The sequence below is a fragment of the Hyla sarda genome, chromosome 4 (genome assembly GCF_029499605.1).
Source record: "Hyla sarda isolate aHylSar1 chromosome 4, aHylSar1.hap1, whole genome shotgun sequence".
NCBI classification, from domain to species: Eukaryota; Metazoa; Chordata; class Amphibia; order Anura; family Hylidae; genus Hyla; species Hyla sarda.
Window position 1 is genome coordinate 356339897 of NC_079192.1, and position 23422 is coordinate 356363318.

The 23422-nt window shown below is 39.8% G+C and overlaps 1 protein-coding gene across 1 annotated transcript in view; it reads right to left on the bottom strand.

Annotated features, from left to right (window-relative positions):
- Positions 1–23422, bottom strand: part of DDX46 (DEAD-box helicase 46) — a gene marked incomplete in the record, with an annotated part of 414922 nt that overhangs the window by 252047 nt on the left and 139453 nt on the right. The window contains 1 exon segment of the mRNA XM_056516636.1: positions 11325–11407. Within this exon segment, the coding sequence (XP_056372611.1) occupies positions 11325–11407 (83 nt within the window).

A 23422-nucleotide genomic window follows, 5' to 3' on the forward strand; every position in this document is an offset into this window, starting at 1 on the left:
AGGGATACATGTCAAATAAAAAAAATAAAAAAAAAATTTAAAAAAAGAGCCTGGTCATTGAGGTAAAAAATGGGTCCGTCCTTAACCTGTTGGGGACGAAGGGCGTATGCCTGATATCGATCAGCAGGCACCTTGCGCAAATGGCCAGGGAGGGCATCAGACTTACCCATCCGGAGGCAGCGGGCGACTGATCGGCGGGCAGCGATGCCGTGCAGCAGAAGAGGAAGGCTCCCTGGATCCTATGGAAGCCAATGAGTTGCCTAGCAACATCTGGAGGGCTACAGTCTGAGACCACTATACAGTGGTCTCTAACCGTTAGCCCTCCAGATGTTGCAAAACTACAACTCCAAGCATGCCCAGACAGCTCTTTGCTGTCTGGGCATGCTGGGATTTGTAGTTTTGCAACATCTGGAGGGTCACAGTTTGGAGATCACTGTGCAGTGGTCTATAAACTGTAGTCCTCCAGATGTTGCAAAACTGCAAATCCCAGCATGCCCAAACAGCTGTTCCGGCATGCTGGGAGTTGTAGTTGCGTACCTCCACCTGTTGCATAACTACATCTCCCAGCACTGTCGTATTTCAAGGAAACAGTTTAGGGCCACATATGGGGTATTTCCGTACTCAGGAGAAAAAGCCCCCCAAAATTTGTAGTGCAATTTCTCCCTTTACCCCTTATGAAAAGGAGAAGTTGGGGGCTACACCAGCCTGTTCAGCATGTTAGTGTAAATTTGTTTTTACACTAGGCTGGTGTTGCCCCATACTTTTTATTTTCACAAGCAGTAAAAGAAAAAAAAAAGACCCCCAAAATTTGTAATGCAATTTCTCCCGAGTACGGAAATACCCCATATGTGGGCGTAAAATGCTCTGCAGGCTCACAACAAGGCTCAGGAGTGAGAGCGCACCATGCACATTTGAGGCCTAAATTGGTGATTTGCACAGGGGTGGCTGATTTTACAGCGGTTCTGACAAACACAAAAACAAATACCCACTTGGGACCCCATTTTGGAAACTACACCCCTCACGGAACGTGACAAGGTGTATAGTGAGCCTTAACACCCAACAGGTGTTTGACGAATTTTCATTAAATTTGGATGGGAAAATGAAAAAAATTCACTAAAATGCTGGTGTTACCCTAAATTTTTCATTTTCTCAAGGGAAAATAGAAGAAATGGGGTTACAAATTTTGGGGGGCTTTTTTTTCCCTAAGAAAATACCCCATATGTGGACATAAAGTGCTCTGTTGGCGCACTACAATGCTCAGAAGAGAAGGAGCGCCATTGGGATTTTGAAGAGAAAATATGTCCGGAATTTAAGGCCACGTGTGTTTACAAAGCCCCCATAGTGCCAGAACAATGGACACACATTACGCCCCACAGATGTCTGACAGATTTTTTGAACAGTGGTCCGTGAAAATGAAAAATTCAATTTTTCATTTGCACAGCCCAATGTACCTAAGATCTGTCAAACGCCAGTGGGGTGTAAATAATCACTGCATCCCTTATTAAATTCTGTGAGGGGTGTAGTTTAGAAAATGTGGTCTCATGTATGGGGGTCCACTGTTCTGGCACCACGGGGGGGGGGGGGGGGGGGGGGGGGGAGGGCTTTGTAAATGCACATGGCCCCTGACTATGATTTCAAACGAAATTCTCTTTCCAAAAGCCTTGCACTCAAAGCTGTCAATCAAGGAAGTGTGTCCATGACGTAGCAGATGACGCATGGACACAGCAAAACTAGTAGGTGTCAAAGCAGGCAAGGGGGCAGTTGTTTGACTGGCTTTTTCAGTATGAAATACTGAAAATTTTCTAATGAAAGCAATTGCAAAACCTATTGGTTTTGCATGCTTTACAACATATCAAAAGTTTTTCAATCTGACAGTGCCCATTTAATTGTCACATGACCTGTCATTACATATACAGATTTGTTTGAAAGGCCCCAGAGGCTGCAACACCTAACCAAGAGGCATCAGTAACCAAACACTGCCATGAAGACCAATGAACTCTCCAAACAAACAAGGGACAATGTTGTTGAGAAGTAAAAGTCAGGGTTAGGTTATAATAAAAATATCCAAATCTTGATTCACAGGAGCACCATCAAATCTATCAGAACCAAATGCAAAGAATATGGCATAACAGCAAACCTGGCAAGAGACGGCCACCCACCAAAACTCACGGACCGGGCAAGGGCAATAATCAGAGAGGCAGCACAGAGAGCTAAGTTAAGCCTGGAGGAGCCGCATAGTTCCACAGCAGAGACTGGAATATATGTACATAAGACAACAATAAGCTGTACACGCCATAGAGTTGGGCTTTGTGGCAGAGTGGCCAGAAGAAAGCCCTTACTTTCAGCTAAAAACAAAAAGGCATGTTGTTAGTTTGTGAAAAGGCATGTTGGAGACTCCCAAAATGTACTCTGATCTGATGAGACTAAAATTTAACTTTCCGTCCAAAGAAAACGCTGTCTGGGGCAAACCCAAAACACCACCCAAAGAACACCATCCATTTTTCAGCAGCCAGGACTGGAAAACTGGTCAGAGTCCACTCTGTGCATAATTTGAGGCTAGGTTGGAGGTTCACCTTCCAGCAGGACAATGACCCCAAACACACTGCTAAAGCAACACTTAAGTGGTTTAAGGGGAAACATGTAAATGTGTTGGAATGGCCTAATCAAAGCCTAAATCTCAATTGAAAATCTGTGGTCAGACTTAAAGATTGCTGTTCAAAAGGAGCTGGAGCAGTTTTGTAAGGATGAATGGGCAAAAATCACAGTGGCAAGATGTGGCAAGTTCATGATGATAATTGGGTAGAGGAGACTCCATTTTGTGTTTTTTTTTTTTTTTGTTTTTTTTTTAAGACTTCCTTTTATCATTCCTGTTTTTTCTACATAACTTCTGAATATTTGGACTTGAGACAATTGGTGTTTTATGTTCAAGGCTACAGAACGCGAAATGCAGAACTTATCTTTTCTTCCACAGATGTGTCCTTGAAACAATGGCTTGTTATATTTCAGCTTAGCTATGTATTTTTGTATCCAACTTTCTGCTGACTACGCAAATGATTTATGGTTTGCGGTCTTTCATACAATTTAAAGTTTACTGCGCATGCCCTATATACGTTTATAAGAAAGCTTACTTTATGTAAAGAGCCAGTCTTGTTACTGCCCTCGGCTTAATCACAGCAGTTTGTGTCTGTGTCTTTATTTGAGTGGCAGGTGGCGCTGGGGGAGGGCAGGGTGACTGCAGCCCCTTACAAGCCTTCAGCGCACTAATTGGGAATCAACCGACAGAAGACGACTCGACCTTTGGGGTCGAACCTAACATTATTTGGCGCTCGACTCAAAAGGGACCTACCTGTTGATTCACAAGGAGCATCTCAGCTACAGTGCGGGACCACTACGGCTCGGGCCTCCGGAGACCACAGATTTAAAAAAAACCTGGCCAGGTAAGAAAAGCTTTATTTTCTTACATCTGTGCCCTCCGGAGATCTGTGACTGTGGGTCCTGCACTAGACTGGGTTTTGGAATAGCTAAACTCATGTGATAGTAGATCTATTTGAATAGACAAACAACCAATATACATTCTGTCGGTTGGATAAGTACACTGTTACTCTGCAAGGAGACATGGAATGAATGTATGAGCCAAGAGAGGATGGTATGTGATTTTATGAAGGTTTGGCCTAACTGATCTATGAAAGCGCCTAACGGGGTCATAGATTATGCTTCAATCCCATACTATCACATAAACCATTATCTGGCTGCTAGCATGAGCCTGGAATAAATCATAAGTCCAGGACAGGATTCGTGTGATAAGCCTGTGTAGTCTGGGGGAATAAGGTGTGGTTAAACACATCTAGATGGACACTGACCCTATAAGAGTGATGTGGATGACAGTTATTGCTATTGGTTGCATTTGCCTATTCGCTGTGTGGATAGGATACAGAATTGTCATGCATCACAGGAAAAGGCCAGGAGAGCCTTTTAATATACTAGTCGCCTAAGGAGACGGCAACGAGTGAAAGACACCTTACGAGGTTTTCCCCAATAAGCTACTTAGGACTGGACAGCTAGGAGGAGTCAGGAAAAGGCCAGTAGAGCCTTTTTAGCATATTAGTCGCTTAGGAGGACGGCAACGAGGGAATAGATACTTAGGACCTGACGGCTAAGGATGGGTCAGCTAAGTCCAAAAATGCAGATGGAGAACCCCAGATACACGCTCTTAAAACAATCCTTGAAGAGTTACACGGCAAGGATGCAGTAGTCCAGCTAGGGAGAATACTGAAGGAAATCCATGTTCCAAAAAAAATTACCAATTGAATCCAGAAGTTTGGAAAAATATTTCAGACAGAAAGAAAGGCAGTGAAAGATCACAATTGGGATCATCATCAAGTCAGATGCCTGATCAGTACCTCCACACAATGTGTTGAGGAAGGTTGGACATAGGAAAAAATTGAAAATAGAGACCTCCAGACAGACGTTTACTACCTCTCTTAAAAACTCTTGTACGCAAAGACAGAGAGAAAGGGGGACGGTAACAGTAGGTACTCAAACCCCGAACCAGACTGTATCTGACTATTACCCTAGTCTAGAAGGTTCGGACATGAAGAGTGACGCAATACAGAGACTGTTTGTACATGCTTTTGTGGACGGTCTAAGAACCTAGAGAAGGGAAAAACTGAAAGCCCAGGGGATAGAACCTGACCTAAAAAGACTACAATAGCATATGTCTCTGTAAAATCCCAAGGTGGGGGCCGGAATAACAAAGGAGATAAGCCCCGGGGACCCCCAATTTGTTATTATTGTGACAAGTCAGGACACATTAAAAAGAACTGCAGAAAACGTATTGCTGACGAGGGGAATGACACACAGGATACAACAGGCAAAGACAGTAAGCATCAGACAAAAAGAGATGCTCAAACTCAGGACTGACCTGCCATTTGCTATAAGACAAAAAACAGAGCGCTTCTGTGTGCAATCTTCCAGACCAGGTCGGATTATGTGGGTGAGTGAGGAACGCACTCACCTGGTCGGGTTGTGCATATTCCAGGCACAACGCTGATGTGGGCTTAATGTAGCAACTGCTGCGGCTTCCCATGCTGGATCCACCGGCGTGTGAGAGACTGTGAAGGAGGAGAAAATCGGAAGCTGAGATCGCGCTGTTGCAGAAAGGTTCAAGGATACTGGTGGAAATCTTAAAATCTTTTATTCTATTCACACAACCCGTTTCTGGATATTAATAATCCTTTCTTCAGGCGTGATACAAGACACAGAATGCAGAAGATATATATAAGGGAAGTGACGATACGTCACTTCCCATATATATTATATATATATATATACATATATATATTATATATATATATACATATATATATACATATATATATATACATATATATATATACATATATATATACATATATATATACACATATATATATATACATATATATATATATATATATATATATATATATATGGGAAGTGACGTATCGTCACTTCCCTTATATATATATCCTGCATTCTGTGTCTTGTATCACACCTGAAGAAAGTATTATTAATATCCAGAAATGCGTTGTGTGAATAGACTAAAAGAATTCAAGATTTCCACCAGTATCCTTGAACCTTTCTGCAACAGCGCAATCTCAGCTTCCGATTTTCTCCTCCTTCACTGTCTGCCATTTGCTAGGTCACCTTAAAGGGCAACTCTCCTGCCCTTATAGTTCCCGTGACCATAACTAGCAGGACTAAAGGGATGTACGGAGTTAAGAATGAAATCAGAATGTGACAGTGATGGAATACTGAGTAATGAGCATTGGAAAGACAGAAGGTTATGAGAATGTTGACAAGTTGAGTTGACTAAAACAAAAGCTAAGTGAAGAAAATAGAAGCTTTCTGTGAAATCTGTGTGTATGTTTGTTATTGCCATATAAGTTGTTTGGTTTGTCAAGTTGTTTTGTCTACTGTGTATGCAGAACATGGTGTGTCTAACATGCTACAGTTTTAAGTGAGTCTTGTGATGGTAGAGAACGTGAAATGAAACGCTCTCTTTTCCTCTTATGTGAGGTATGATACCTTTATGGTCTAAAAATGGCGTCCAGGGACTAGCCAGCGCCCAAAAATTCCAAGAGGAGGGGCTTGTACGTCACATACTGTAGACAAAGAAATAAGTGTTGTACGATAGTTTGTGAATGCTTTTAGTAAATCTTTAATTTCATGGGATAAATTGAGAGTTTCATATCTTGCAGTAAATATATTTAGTAAATGTGGAAGTTGCCGGATTAGTGGAAATTCTGGCGTATGCAATGTTTTAGTTGAATAAAGCGGAATATAATCTCTCAGTGAGGCCGTTTTAGAAGGCTACTGATAAACTTTTGTGTCCGAGTATGTTTGCGTATATATTTGTGTCACTATTAGTTTTGTTTAGTTGTGATTTCTGATCTCCAAAGATAAAATTCAATGTTTGCGTTTGAACACTAGGCCTTTAACTGTTGTTGGTTTGTGACTTTTCTTTTTTTACTAATTATGATCCCGTGTCTTGATATCTGTTTAATCCAAGAATGATCAGTGACATACAATTAAATACAGATAGGGAACACTAAAATATTAGTCATTTAACTCTTTGCCTCTTCTTGCTTATGATGTGTTCTTAATATGTACTGTTCTGTTCTGTTTAACACCCTTGTATTTTAGTTCAGACATAGACTGGTGCCTAATTTTCATGCGATCTGTGGTTTATTGCTATGTGAATCCCCTTTTCTATGTTTGTATTTTTGAGTTTCTTACGGTCCGTGTTGCAGAAGGGGGGGGGCAGCACCCACCTTTTTTCCTGTCTGTCTCTCAAGCCTTGTAGTAACAAGCTGTTCTCTAACCTTAGATCCATTTCCATTTCTCTCTGCTGGAGAATGTTTTGGCTCCAGGGGGGGAGAAGATTACAAACTCTGTGTATAATAATGATGATGATGATGATGATGATGATGATGATGATGATGATGATGAATGCCTATATAGAGTTAACGTTACAGGAGACAGCAGGGTTCTCACATGATTCTTCATGGGGTATGCATTCTGCATGACACCAAGTCAAAAAGTGAACAACTACCTTGTTGCCAGGGCAAAAAGGTAATTTGTTTGGCTGCACTAACTGGAGCTTACAGACTTGGCTGGGGTAAAACCGCTAACAGACTTATCTGAAAGACTTTTTTCACCTCTTCAGGAAGACCAATCAAAGATGCATAGAGTTTGAGCACTCATGGAAGGGGCTGCTAATGTCCGAGGAGGTGGGAATTGTCAAAATTAGGGCCCATATGAAGACTGGTACTTTAGAAGCCAAAAATATTGAGTTGGCTGACAATACTACAGAGGCAGTTGCCGCACTGCCAGTGATATCTGTCGGAGACGTGGAGGAGAGCGTGGGGGGGCGGGGGAAACCTTCACAACAGGCAGATGTTGCTACAAAAAGAATCTTGGAAGATGTTAAGGGGCAGAGGAGGAAAGACAGCATATGGGGGACTTCTGCAAAGTCTGCCTGCCTAGAACTCTGTTCCCAATGATAGTCCAAGTAATACATGGTAAAACACATTTGTCCAAAGGGGCCATGCTGCAAGTCATAGACAAATCCTGGATAGCCCCTGGTATCTCCACTACCGTAGTAGCTTTTCTTTAAGCCTATATGACCTGTGCTTTATACAATCCAGGGAGGACTATACCAGCCCCCATAAAGTATACCCAAAGCCACTCTGTCTGCTCTAGAGAGTCCAGGTAGATTACATAAGCTTGATCCCTTGTTCAGGCTGTGTGTTTGTCTTGGCGTGTGTCGATCTCTTTAGGCTGACCTGAGGCCTACCCCATGGGGAGGATGTATTACAGTTATAACATTAGTATGAGAATCTGTCCTCATATGTGCAGTTCTTGTGAAAGTATCTGAAACTAACATGTGGGCAAGTGTTGTCTTTCCTTTCCTTCCAGACCGGAGAGCATTGAAGGAACCCACACGCTACAGCCTGGAGACTACGTGTATGTAAAAAAAAACATACCAGGAAGTCCCTCGAGCCGATTTGAAGGACCATACCAAGTCCTCTTGACTACAGCCACTTCAGTCAAGCTGCAAGGAAAAGCCAACTGGATTCATGCATCACACTGCAAAAGAGCGGTATCTGACCATGACAATACTTTGGTTTCTGTTTAATTGTCTAATATGTTACATCACAACCTTACATGATGAGCTAGAAAAGCATCCAGATAAGTTTTTAAAACACCACTTAACGTTGGCACAAAATCTCACAGTGAAAGTTTGCTGGATATGCACACATGCTCCTACATCTGCCCAGAGTATGCATTATTTTGCTATCCCTATACCACCACATGAGATGTTCCAGGGGGATTGCTTTGACACATTAGCAAGCAACAAGACACGGTAGACAAAAAATTGGAACACTTCAGTGGGGATTCCAATAGTGGGATGGATTGGGCAACCCTGGTGGCAGGGATACGTGAGCAGTTTTGGACCGGGAACACAGCAGATTTTGACCTTCAAGGGGGGCTCCTGGGTAGCACGAGAAGTCGCTCCTGAACCTAGGGTCAATCCCCGCAGAAGGGTCAAGGTCAGTTTTAGGAGAACATCTGCAAGTACTGATACATTTAAGCCTAGCCAAATAGAGAGGTACTTACATGACAAAAACTGGCTGAACAATACACTTTTTCGTCAAGGTGCTGGATAAGTGTGTCATAACATGACAGGACAACAAAAATGTAGTGAATCCTCATATTACCAGCCCTATGACCTAACATGTAATAACCCAGATGTAGGTTACTGTGGTACATTAGGACAGAAACCCGGATGGTGCTACATGACTAACGCCTCAAGACTGATTGACAAAGTTAATAAACTGATAAATCAACATTCCTCATATTGGGAACTCCCAAGAGACACATATAAGGTATGCGGAAGGGGGGCCTACAAGTGGTTGCCAGTAGGGGTTAATGGTACATGCACCCTAGCCAGACTCACTCCCTCGTCAACATCTTTGCTGGGTATCACAAAAGTCATGAGAGCAGTCTCAAGACACATGCTATACCAGAGAGCAGCAGACAACAAGGAAAGAGAAAATGGGAACAGCCAATACACTCTTCAGCACTATTTGTATACCCCATGATGATGCAAATGTGGAACAAATTAGTTGAGGCCACTGACCACCTTGATGACCAAATATGACATTCTGGAAATCACTAACACCTCTGTGTCTGTACAAAATCAGCTGATGATAGTGACTAACCAGCACACAATAGTTCTTGATTACCTAACAGCTGCTTAAGGGGGAATGTGCAAGATTATAGGCCCCACTTGCTGTCACTACATAGACGCCACAGGTACCATCCAGATGCACCACCAACTTGAAAACATACAAAAACTAAGGGAACAGTATGCTAAAGACAATGACAAAAATAAAGATAAGTGGTGGGGAGACACTTTCTCCATAATGAACCCAGCTACCTGGTTGAAAGGTATTGGAGGATGGATAGGAGGTGCCTTACACTTTATATTACAAGTCACAGTTGTTATTCTTTTATCTTAGTTATAAAGCTTTGGATGATATGCATAAGTCACTGCAAATATACAATCAGTAAATACTGAGTATTGTTTACTTCAAATGAATGGGTTAGCAAACATTTTATTCTGTTTTCTCAGGATGTAGAAGAAATAATGATCAGCATTTGTTTCCAGGTTCTCATGTCTCCTCTTTTTTTTTTCCTAGATTGACATCACACCTGAAACATTCTTCCTGGTGAGGATGCCGGTCCATTACTCAGGGGACGGAGCCAATTCAAGAAGACTTGGTTCCCTCGGACAACTCGCGGTCTCGAATAGCACCTGAGGAAAGGCCTGCTATACACCTTACCTGGAGGATTCAGTTCTTCAGATGATGATGTCAAAGGGGGAGATTATAGAATTGGGTAGAGGAGACTCCATTTTGTGTTTTTTTTTATTTTTTCAAGACTTCCTTTTATCATTCCTGTTTTTTCTACATAACTTCTGAATATTTGGACTTGAGACAATTGGTGTTTTATGTTCAAGGCTACAGGACGCGGGTGCAGAACTTTTAGCTTTTCTTCCACAGATGTGTCCTTGAAACAATGGCTTGTTATATTTCAGCTTAGCCATGTATTTTTGTATCCAACTTTCTGCTGACTACACAAATGATTTACGGTTTGCTGTCTTTCATACAATTTAAAGTTTACTGCGCATGCCCTATATACATGTATAAGAAAGCTTATTTTAAGTAAAGAGCCAGTCTTGTTACTGCCCTCGGCTTAGTCACAACAGTTTGTGTCTGTGTCTTGATTTGAGTAGCAGGTGGCGATGGGGGAGGGTAGGGTGACTGCAGCCCCTTACAAGCTTTCAGCGCACTAATTGGGAATCCACCGACAGAAGACGACTCGACCTTTGGGGTCGAACCTAACAATACCATGTCCAAAGCGACTTGGAGCTGTGATTGCCACAAAAGATGGCTCTACAAAGTATTGACTTTAGGAGGGTGAATGGTTATGCACATTGACTTTTTTCTGTTATTTTGTCCTATTTGTTGTTTGCTGCACAATAAATAAAAAAATAAACACCCTCAAAGTTGTGAGTGTGTTCTTTAGATTAAACAATCAAAATCCTCAAACAATCCATGTTAATTCCAAATTAATTTGGCAAGGCACTATTTGTTAGGATCCAATGGTTAATGCCATGTCTTCCAGGTAAGGATGCAAAGGGCTAATTGTTGTGGGATGTATCCCATGATTGCTCCTTCCTTTTTTGTTTTTAGGAATATTTATATGGGTTGTAATCTCTCTCTCTCGACAGGTTTTATTAAAGGATTAGCTGTAACCTACCATGTTTTCCCAGCTACTGTTTTTTTAGCGTAGATTTGGGACAGTTCTGTCCACAATAAACCTGTGCAGGTTTGTGATCACTTCTGAGAATGTACCAGTTGGAAGCTTACTCTACTGGCATACCATTCTTATGTTAAATAATACAAAAAAAAATGAATATTTTTATAAAAACTGCATTATTTTATTATAATGAAAAGTTACTTTCCAGCACTACTGACACAATAGAACCCACCGCATCAAACAGTCTGGTCCGCTAAGGTGAATTGTATAGTTTGTATACTTAAATCGTAAAAGGTCCCTTTTTGTTTTCCATAATTCATAATTGAATTATAATTACTATTCTCAAAGTATAATGGAGGTCCTAGTGAGGATGTCTCCCAGGTAATTAGGCCCCAGTATCAAAAATATTACTAATTAGAGGGTTTTGCAGCAACACTTTATCAAGATTATTTTACCTGTGGCTCAAACCCCATGTCAAACATTCTGTCCGCCTCATCCAGTACAACATATGTAGCTCGTCGAAGGTTTGTTACTCGACCTGTACATTAAAAAGTCAGAGAAAACAAAAAGGGTAAAAGAGTGTTAAGAAAATATGTTAATTATATAACCCTTTTTATCTGCTTTAATATTAAATCTTTAAAATGGAAAAAAAAAAAAAAAACACCTATTAAACTTCACTTTACTAAGAACACCCCATATGACTATGTACAAGGCCCTCTGGTATCTGGTTGGGTCAAGCCAACTCTTGCGTACCATCGCATGGCTAGGAGGACCTGTAAACTCAGCCCTCTCCAAGCACACATCTTAAAACTATGACTGAGGTGGAGCCTGGAACCACGTCAGGCATTTTATGACAGCAGTCACCTAGGAAAGAACATATTAGAGATTACAGCGCATGTGTGGGATGCAAAGAGCCTATACTAAACACTTCAGTTAAACTGTCCACTGGTTATCGTGGAGAACAAAGAGTTTAAGATTACGAAGATCATGGAAAATACAGTGGAAAACAGTGTACCCAGAAACGTTATGATTGAGAACATGTACTGTTAAATTCCACCTACCAGACTTTAAATTGTGTTGTTTTAACAAACAGAATTTTACTGTTTTACATTCAGCCCCTTAGGATCTTTAAGATCAATGATATGAAGCATGTCTCTCAAATAAAGTTCCAAGTTAAAAAGTGTTTTTAAGGACAGATCCAAGTACAATATTATGTAATATTATGTAAAGGCAAAGTCCATACAATCCAACAGGCCAAAAATCACATTTCTCTCTCTTGAAGCAGCAGACAATTTCTTGCACCTTACCATACTTCCGACAGCTTGACAGTAACAAAATGCTAAGAAAACCTACCTTTCCAGAGTGCAGTCTTGGAACTCCAGTCTATATATCTTGCGGATATTTTTTCCACAGAAGTTAAACAATGTAACAGTTTAGTAAAGGTTTTTGTTTTGCAAAACACAGTTATAAAAACAAACAATTTCAGCATACAAAACTATAATCAAATCTAATAAGTTGCTGGTGCTATAGAAGTTCTAAAGGAAATAGTATTGGAATACAAAGGTGTGCGTGTCAAAATAGTAACTCTTTAAAGAAAAGAAAAGGTGGACTGTATCCACCTTCTCCAGTTAACTGGAGGACTTTGAAAGCTGAACTCAATTATGCAGACTAAAGTTATCAACTGCCGAGCCGTAAGGTACATTACAAACCAATTTACTGTAAGTTTGATAAACTCTGATAGTCAGCACAATGGGGGAGATTTATCAAAACCTGTGCAAAAGGAAGAGTTGCCCAGTTGCCCATAGCAAAAAGATAGCTTTTTTATTTTGCAGAGGCCTTGTTTAAAATGAAAGAAGCAAGCTGATTGGTTGCTATAGGCAGCTGTGCAACTTTTCCTCTGGACAGTTTTTGATTAATTTCCCCCAATGACTTTTTAATTATTATCAGCCTAAATATTGACTTTGAAACGTAACGATTAAATGGGCAATGCCATTGAGAAAACCAAAACAAAAAAAAGTGTTTGACGTGTCGTAAAGACATAGCAAAAGTTTTGATCTGTCCTAGTCTCACAGACAGCCATATGTTCTTCTCATGATCATTTGAACACTTAGACCCTGACTGAGAAAAACTAGGAAATGTCAAAGCTTTGTCAGTGAGCCTGTCAATTAAAAATAAGAAAAAAAGTTAAAGAGCAAGTTGTGGTCATTCTTCCCACCACACAGAACAGAGGAAATATATAAAGCCTGGGCTTAGTCGGGATACAGACTGCAAACATAGCTATTCAAGACTTTACAGTTAGTGATGCCTGGTATTTACATTTTTATTTTTTTTTTATTTTTTATTACTACAGGTTTGGTTAAGTTCATATCAAGTTTGTGAATACAGACCTACAGAGCATTTTACAAGGATCCACTCAGCAATCTTAAAGGGGTACTCCGCTGGAAACCTCTTATCCAAAAGGAAAGGTGATAAGATGTTAGATGCACAGAGAAAACTCCACTTTGTGCCCGATTACTGACTAAGCCAGCAGCCACACCGCCTCCATTTGTGTCTATAGACATTAATGGAGTGGGCGTGGCAAGACGTCACAAACGCGGAAGCTGCAAGTTTCCATGTTCCAGACGCCGGCGCTGTACCGACTGTACCCTAAAAACACTACACTACACTAACACACAATAAAATAAAAAGTAAAAAAAACACTACATATACACATACCCCTACACAGCCCCCCTCCCCGATAAAAATGAAAAGTCTGGTACGCCACAGTTTCCAAAACTGAGCCTCCAGCTGTTGCAAAACAACTACTCCCAGTATTACCAGACAGCCACTGACTGTCCAGGCATGCTGGGAGTTTTACAACAGCTGGAGGCACCCTGTTTGGGAATCACTGGCATAGAATACCCCTATGTCCACCCCTATGCAAGTCCCTAATTTAGGCCTCAAATGGGCATGGCGCTCTCACTTTGGAGCCCTGTCGTATTTTAAGGCAACAGTTAAGGGTCACATATGGGGTATTGCCGTACTCGGGAGAAATTGTGTTACAAATTTTGGAGGATATTTTCTGCTTTTACCCTTTTTAAAAATGTAACATTTTGGGGAAAACAAGCATTTTAGGTAAAAAAATATTTTTTTTTACATATGCAAAAGTCGTGAAACACCTGTGGGGTATAAAGGTTCACTTAACCCCTTGTTACGTTCCCCGAGGGGTCTAGTTTCCAAAATAGTTTGCCATGTGTTTTTTTTTTTTTTTTTCTGTCCTGGCACCATAGGGGCTTCCTAAATGCGGCATGCCCTCAGAGCAAAATTTGCTTTCAAAAAGCCAAATGTGACTCCTTTTCTGAGACCTGTAGTGCGCCAGCAGAGCACTTTTCACCCCCATATGGGGCATTTTCTGAATCGGGAGAAATTGGGCTTCAAATTTTGGCGGGTATTTTCTGCTATTACCCTTTTTAAAAATGTAAAATTTTTGGGAAACCAAGTATTTTAGGTAAAATTTTATTTTACATTTTTTTTACATTAGCAAAAGTCATGAAACACCTGTGGGGTATTAAGGCTCACTTTATCCCATGTTACATTCCCCGAGGGATCTAGTTTCCAAAATGGTGTGCCATGTGTTTTAATTATTTTTTTTTTTTTTGCTGTTTTGACACCCTAGGGGCTTCCTAAAGGTGACAATCCCCCCAAAAACCATTTCAGAAAGATGTTCTCTCCAAAATCCTTGTCGCTCCTTCCCTTCTGAGCCCTCTACTGCGCCCGCCGAACACTTTACAAAGACATATGAGGTATGTACTTACTTGAGAGAAATTGGGCTACAAATACAAGTAAAAATGTTCTCCTTTTATCACTTGCAAAAATTCAAAGAACATGTGAGTGTAAAAAATGAAAATTTTTAATTTTCTCCTTACTTTGGGGGGTGCAGTTTTTATAATGAGGTCATTTGTGGGGTATTTCTAATATGAAGACCCTTCAAATCCACTTCCAAACTGGTCCCTGAAAAATAGCGAGTTTGAAAATTTTGTGAAAAATTGGAAAATTGCTGCTGAACTTTGAAGCCCTCTGGTGTCTTCCAAAAGTAAAAACTCAAATTTTATGATGCAACCATAAAGTAGATATATTATATGTGAATCAAAATATTTTTTTTTTGAATATCCATTTTCCTTACAAGCAGAGAGCTTCAAAGTTAGAAAATGCTAAATTTTCATTTTTTTCATCAAATTTTGGGATTTTTCACCAAGAAAGGATGCAAGTTACCATAACATTTTACCACTATGTTAAAGCAGAATATGTCACGAAAAAACAATCTCGGAATCAGAATGATAACTAAAAGCATTCCAGAGTTATTAAATGTTTAAAGTGACAGTGGTCAGAATTGCAAAAAAGGGCTTCGTCCTAGAGGTGAAAATGGGCTGCGTCCTTAAGGGGTTAAAGTAGTTATCAGTTTCTGGTTTATTGTACGACTGTTATATGTGAAAGTTCAAGAAATGTATCAAAGTAATATTTTGGAATAATACTTTTCTATTCAGCAAAAAGTATTGCTTTAAAATAATTTTAAATTTTTTAAGCAAAATACTAAAATTACAAGCTCTCTTAGATTGTGTAGCATTAAAGGGATTAAAATATTGAAAAGTTCTAATATACTCTCACCTACAGTGTACAGTGCAGTCACTAAAGCCTCTACAGAAGCCACAGATAATAAATGATAAATCTCCCTCTAAGACTCAATCAACCTTAAGTGTCTATTGTAGACACAGATCTACCCCTTTACCCTGCTTGTCTAATTTACATTCTTGCTCAGAATTTACTATGGTTGTGCACTCCTTAGATACATTTTGTGCAAATACAGAAATGCCCCCCCCCCCCCCCCCTCACTCTCTCTCTAACTCACAGGAAAAGGGGACAGAGATTTTGTTCTATTGCTTCGAGGCCGGGATTCCATTGAGGTTTTTTGTCCATCAGCAAAAACACCAGAAAAAATGTCCCAGCTTTTTCCTGCGTTTTTTCAGTTTTTCTTGCGTTTTTGCTGGTGTGTGGAAACAAAAAAATTTATTTAACTTTTAGTTTTTTCCTTCAAAATTTAGATACGTGAATGCTGAGGACTATGTCAGATTTGGTGGATTGCGACGATGAACAGCGTTCTTTTTTTTAAATGTCAAAAAAGGGTTAACTAAGGCTGTGGGGGAGTGTTTTTTTAAACAACATTTTTGCTCAATGTGTTGCGTTTTTTATAATTGAATTTTCAGGCTTAGTAGTGGAAGGCATCTTGTAGACAGAATCCATTACTAAGCTGGGGCTTAGCATTAGCCCCCAAAACAGGTAGCACTATCCCCCAATTATTACCCCGGTACCCACCACCACAGGGGTTCCGGGAAGAGCCGGTACTAATAGGCCCAGAGCGTCAAAAATGGCGCTCCTGGGCCTAGGCGGTAACAGGCTGGTGTTATTTAGGCTGGTGAGGGCCAGTAACAATGGTCCTTACCCACCCTGGTAATGTCAGGATGTTGCTGCTTGGTTGGTATCTGGCTGATACTGAAAAAATGAGGGAACCACACACAAAAATAAATAAATAAAATAAAAAACCACATAGGGTTCCCCCTATTTTCAGTATCAGCCAGATACCAACCAAGCAGCTACAGCCTGACGTTACTAGGGTGGGCAAGGACCATTGTTACTGGACCTCCCAGCCTGTTACCACTTTACCGCCATTTTTGATGCTCTGGTTAAAAGCGTTCAATTTCCCGTACTTCAAACCGTAGTCTACTACAGTTTGAAGTCCGTTTGAAAAACCGTATTTAAACCGTATCAGTTTTTTATATAATGGTGGTCTGTGAGAACCGTATTCAACCAGGTACACTTACGGTTACATCCGGTTTTCACAACACGGTTTACGAATCTGCACATGCGCAGTTGGTTACGAAAGTTCCACCAGCTTCTAGAATCTTCTATCTGGGAGTGTTTTTAGTTTAAAACCGTATGCAACCGTATATATGTTTTTTATTAAAATGCGGTTTTTAACCGGAATCCGGCATATACGGTTGCATACTGTTTAGTATGGTTTTTAGCGATACGTTTCCTTCAAAAAAACGTGACACGTGAACTGGATTGCAAAAACGTGGTGTGAACCCACCCCTTAATTGGAGGTTAGCATTAGCTGATTTTGTGGCTAACGCTAAGCCCCGTAGTAATGGATACCCTCAATAAGACAGCTTCCACTACTAACCCTGAAAATTCAATTATAAAAAACAAGACACGAAAAAAATGTATGCATTCACTTATCTGAAATGAGAAGAAAAGAAAAACAAGAAATATCGGTTAATACATTTTTTGCGCTCTCCCCTGGGAAGAGCGCGCATAATGCAACCTGTTCCTAAACAGGGAGCCTCCAATTGTTGCTAAACTTCAACTCCCATCATGGGGTGGCTGTAGTTAAGCAACAGCTGGAGTATCCCTGTTTGGGAACACACTGCTCTGTTCCCATTATGCAAAACGCATAATGTGAAAAGAGATCTGACCCTCTGCCCTTGGACTACTACTCCTATCATGGGACAGAGTCTGTCATGATGGGAGTAGTTGTAGTACCACAGCGCTGCTGAGGGATGGCACTTGCACATCCACCGGCTGCGGGACTTTTAGGACTACAACTCCTATCATGGACAGACCATGCCAATGATGGGAGTTGAGGTCAAGGCTGAGGTGCAGATCACAACGGGTCATTCTGCAGAGACCCACTGCGATCCGCATTTAAGTTAAAACGTACCCATCAGATCACACAAAAAAACAAAACTGTTATATGTTGCTCAGTATCTCTTCCTGATCATGTACTTTTTTATGTGTATGACCTACATTTCTCTCAGAATTAGCCTTATTTCTGAAATAGCTCAATTTTGTCCACCAGAAGCAGGGGGGCGGGTCCCTCACTGTGATAACCACTCCCCCTCCCTCTCTTACCTCAGTCCACTGCTTCCCAACCAGGGTGCCTCCAGCTGTTGCAAAACTACATCTCCCAGCATGCCCACATATCATTTGGCTGTGCAGGCATGCTGGGAGTTTGTTTTGCAACAGCTGGAGGCATATGATTGTAGTCCCCCTTTATCACACACACAGGCTTCGTATATTCTTACACATACACATTAGATAGACACACTGATATGCACACATACACATATATCCACACATATCCACACAAACATATGAAGGGACACTTTCGTCTTGAATGTGTTTCTGTCTCACTCACACAGCAGATATCAGTGAGAGCCTGGCAGCAGTCTTCCTGCCCCTCACCCTTCCCTTCTCTTCACGAGTCTGCAGTGTGTACAGCCCCTCCCCCCTCCAACGTCCAGGACGAAGCAGTGTACGCAGATTGACTGAATGCATTTCAGAAGGCGGGAGGGCGGGCAGTTGTTTGACTGACTTTTTCTTTGGATAGGGGATAAGATGTCTAGGGGCGGAGTACCCCTTTGGGCCTTAACCCCTTAAGGACTGAGTCCTTTTTCACCTTAAGGACTCAGCCTTTTTTGCAATTCTGACCACTGTCACTTTATGCATTAATAACTCTGGGATGCTTTTACCGATTATTCTGATTCAGAGATTGTTTTTTTCGTGATCTATTCTACTTTATGATAGTGGTAAATTTTCATTCATGAAAATTTAGAAAATTTAGCATTTTTCTAACTTTGAAACTCTCGGCTTGTAAGGAAAATGGATATTGCAAATAAATTATATATTGATTCACATATACAATATGTATACTTTATATTTGCATCAAAGTTCTCATGGTTTTTACTTTTGGAAGACATGAGAGGGCTTCAAAGTTCATCAGCAATTTTCCACAAAATTTTCAAAATCTGAATTTTTCAGGGACCAGTTCAGTTTTGAAGTGGATTTGAGGGGTCGTCATATTAGAAATACCCCATAAATGACCCCATTATAAAAACTGCACCCCCCAAAGTATTCAACATGACATTCAGAAAGTGTGTTAACCCTTTAGGTGTTTCACAGGAATAGCAGCAAGGTAAAGGAGAAAATTCAAAATTTTGCAACTTGCATGTTCTTGTAGACCCAGTTTTTGAAATTTTACAATGGATAAAAGGAGAAAAAGCCCCCCAAAATTTGTAACCCAATTCCTCTCGAGTAAGAAAATACCTCATATGTGTATGTAAAGTGTTCAGCGGGCGCAGTAGAGGGCTCAGAAGGGAAGGAGCGACAATGGGATTTTGGAGAGCGAGTTTATCTAAAATGGTTTTTGGGGCCATGTCACATTTAGGAAGCCCCTATGGTGCCAGAACAGCAGAAAACCCCCCACATGGCATACTGTTTTGGAAATTACACCCCCCAAGGAACATAAAAAGTGGTCCGCTGAGCCTTAACACCCCGCAGGTGTTTGACAACTTTTCGTTAAAATCGGATGTGTAAATGAATTTTTTTTTTTTTAAATTTATTTTCACATCCAACTTTAACGAAAATTTGTCAAACACCTGTGGAGTGTTAAGGCTCACTATACCCCTTGTTACATTTCGTGAGAGGTGTTGTTTCCAAAATGGGGTCGGGGTCACATTTACTGTTTTGCGTTTATGTCAGAACCGCTGTAAAATCAGCCACCCCTGTGAAAAACACCAATTTAGACTTCAAATGTACAAAGTGCGCTCTCACTTCTGAGCCTTGTTGTGCACACACAGAGCACTTCACGGCCACATATGGGGTATTTCCGTACTCAGGAGAAATTGCGTTACAAATTTTGTTTGGTTTTTCCCTTTTACCGCTTGTGAAAATTAAAAGTATGGGTCAACACCAGCCTGTTAGTGTAATTTATTATTTTTTTTTTTTTTACACTAACATGCTGGTGTAGACCCCAACTTTACCTTTTCATAAGGGGTAAAAGGAGAAAAAACTCCCCCAAATTTATAACGCAATTTCTCCCGAGTACGGAGAAACACCATATGTGGCCCTAAACTGTTTCCTTGAAATACGACAGGGCTCCGAAGTGAGAGAGCGACTTGCGCATTTGAGGACTAAATTGGGGATTTGAATCCGCCACAAAAATACCCTACGGCAGTGTTTACCAAACAGGGTGTCTCCAGCTGTTGCAAAACTCCCAGCAGGGCTGTCCGGCAATACTGTTAATTGTTGTTTTTCAACAGCTGGAGGCTCCGTTTTGGAAACAGGGCCGTACAAGATTTTTTTTTTCCTTTTTTTTTTTTTTTTTTGGGGGGGGGGGGGGGGGGACGACTGTGTAGGGGTATGTAGTGTTTTACTTTTTATTTTGTGTAGTGTAGTGTTTTTTAGGATACATTCATACGGGCGGAGGTTTACAGTAAGTTTCTTTGCTGGGAGTTTGAATTGCGGCGGAAAATTTGCCACATCTCAGCAGAACCCGCTGTTAACCCGCCCGTGTGAATGTATCCTGTAAATTCACAAATTCACATTGGGGGGGGGGGGGTGCAAACCTCCAGCTGTTGCAAAACTACAACTCCAAGCATGCACTGACAGACCATACATGCTGGGAGTTGTAGTTATGCAACAGCTGGGGGAACATTGGTAGGGAAACACAGAGTTGGTTTCTTAACTCTGTGTTTCGCAACCAGTGTGCCTCCAGCTGTTGCAAAACTAGAACTCCCAGCATGTACAGTCTCTCAGTGCATGCTGGGAGTTTTATTTTTGCAACAGCTGGAGGCGCACTGGTTGCAAAACACTGAGTTAGGTAACAAACTCTGTTTCACAACCAATATGTCTCCAGCTGTTGCAAAACTGCAACAATCAGCATGCATTGACAGCCGAAGGGCATGCTGAGAGTTGTAGTTTTGCTACAGCTGGAGGCACACTGTTACAACTCGCAGCATACCCTTTGGTAGTCTGTGCATGCTGGGAGTTGTAGTTATGCAACAGCTGGCTGCACACTTTTTCGTAGGAAAAAAAAGTGGCTCCAGCTGTTGCATAACTACAACACAAAGCATGCACAGACTAGCAAAGGGCATGCTGGGAGTTGTAATTGGAACACCAGCAGTTGCAAAACCACAACTCCCAGCATGCCCTTTGGCTTTTGCATGCCGAGAGTTGTTGCTAAGCAACAGCAGGAAGTGAAGAGGTCTTACCTCTTGTTGTGTATCCTCCCCCGGGACGCCGCCGCTGCTGCAGCCGATCCTGCTGCGCCTGTCGCCGTCACCGCACCAGGGCAAGGTAGGAGACCCCTCCGGCGCAAATCTCCGCTCTGATCGCCGTCCCCAGCAGGTCAGTGACTGATTGTGAGGCGGCACCTGTGCCACCTCACTCCTGCAGTGTATGGGTGAATGGGGCTGTATCGGACAGCCCCATTCACCCTCTTTTTCCAGGTCACCAGAGACCCAATTGACCCGGAATAACCGCAAATCGCACGTCTGAATTGACGCGCGATTTGCAGCGATCGCCGATATGGGGGGACCTCAGGACCTCCCTGGGTGATATGCCAGGATGCCTGCTGATTGATATCAGCAGGCATCCCGGTCCGGTCCCTGCTCGGTGAGCGGCAGGGGCCAGAAGAACTCAGGGCGTATTCATACGTCCTGAGTCCTTAAGGACTCGGAAACGGGGGCGTATGCATAAGCCCTGCGTCCTTAAGGGGTTAAGGACTCAGACAATTTTATATTTACGTTTTCGTTTTTTCCTCCTCTCCTTCAAAAGATCATAACTCATATTTTCATCCACAGACTAGTATGAGGGCTTGTTTTTAGTGCGACCAGTTGTCCGTTGTAATGCCACTCACTTACTTTACCATAAAATGTATAGCACAACCCAAAAAAATACCATTTGTGTGGGGAAATGTAAAAGAAAAATGCAATTTTTCTAATTTTTGAAGGTTTTGTTTTCACGCCGTACAATTTCAGAGTAAAACTAACATGTGTTCTTTATTGTTTGGGTCAATGCGATTAAAATTATACCAATGACAACATACTTTTCTATTACTGTTGCGCATATAAAAAACAAGGCGCAAACTGTTTAACCAAATTAGTACGTTTAAAATCTACCCATTTTGAAGACCTATAACATTTTCATTTTCCGTATAAGCGGCGGTACGAGGGCTCATTTTTTGTGCCGTGATCTGTACTTTTTACTGATACCATATTTGCTTATATAAAAATTTTAACACATTTTTTATAACATTTTTTGTGAATAAAATGTTATAGAAAAGCTTCTTTATTTTTTTTACGTTCACCATACGGTATCATTAACATTTTATTTTAATAGTTTGGATATTTACGGACCCTGCTATACAAGTACGTATGTGTGTACATACATATATAGTACATACATATACATACATATATATATATATATATATATATTACATATACATACATACATACACATATATATATATATTACATATACATACATATATATATATATATATATATATATATATTAAAAATACATACATATACACATATATATATATATTACATATACATTACATATACATATATATATATATTACATATACATTACATATACATACATATATTACATATACATTACATATACATACATATATTACATATACATTACATATACATACATACATTACATATACATTACATATACATACATATATATATATATATATATCATACATACATATATATATATATAACATACATACATATACATACATATATATATATATATAACATACATACACATACATATATATATATATTACATATACATATACATACATATACATATATATTACATATACATACATATACATATATATTACATATACATACATATACATACATATACATACATATACATATATATTACATATACATACATATACATATATATTACATATACATACATATACATATATATTACATATACATACATATACATATATATTACATATACATACATATACATATATATTACATATACATACATATACATATATATTACATATACATACATATATATTACATATACATACATATACATATATATTACATATACATACATATACATATATATTACATATACATACATATACATATACATATATATTACATATACATACATATACATATATATTACATATACATACATATACATATATATTACATATACATACATATACCATATACATACATATACATATATATATATATATATATTACATATACATACATACACATACATACACATACATACATATATATATATACATATATATACATACACATACATTACATACATATATATATATACACACACACACACATTACATATACATACATATATATATACACACACACACACATTACATATACATACATATATATATATACACACACACATTACATATACATACATATATATATATACACACACACACATTACATATACATACATATATATATATACACATACACACATTAAATATACATACATATATATATACACATACACACATTAAATATACATACATATATATATACACATACACACATACACACATTACATATACATATATATATACACATACACACATTACATATACATACATATATATATATATACA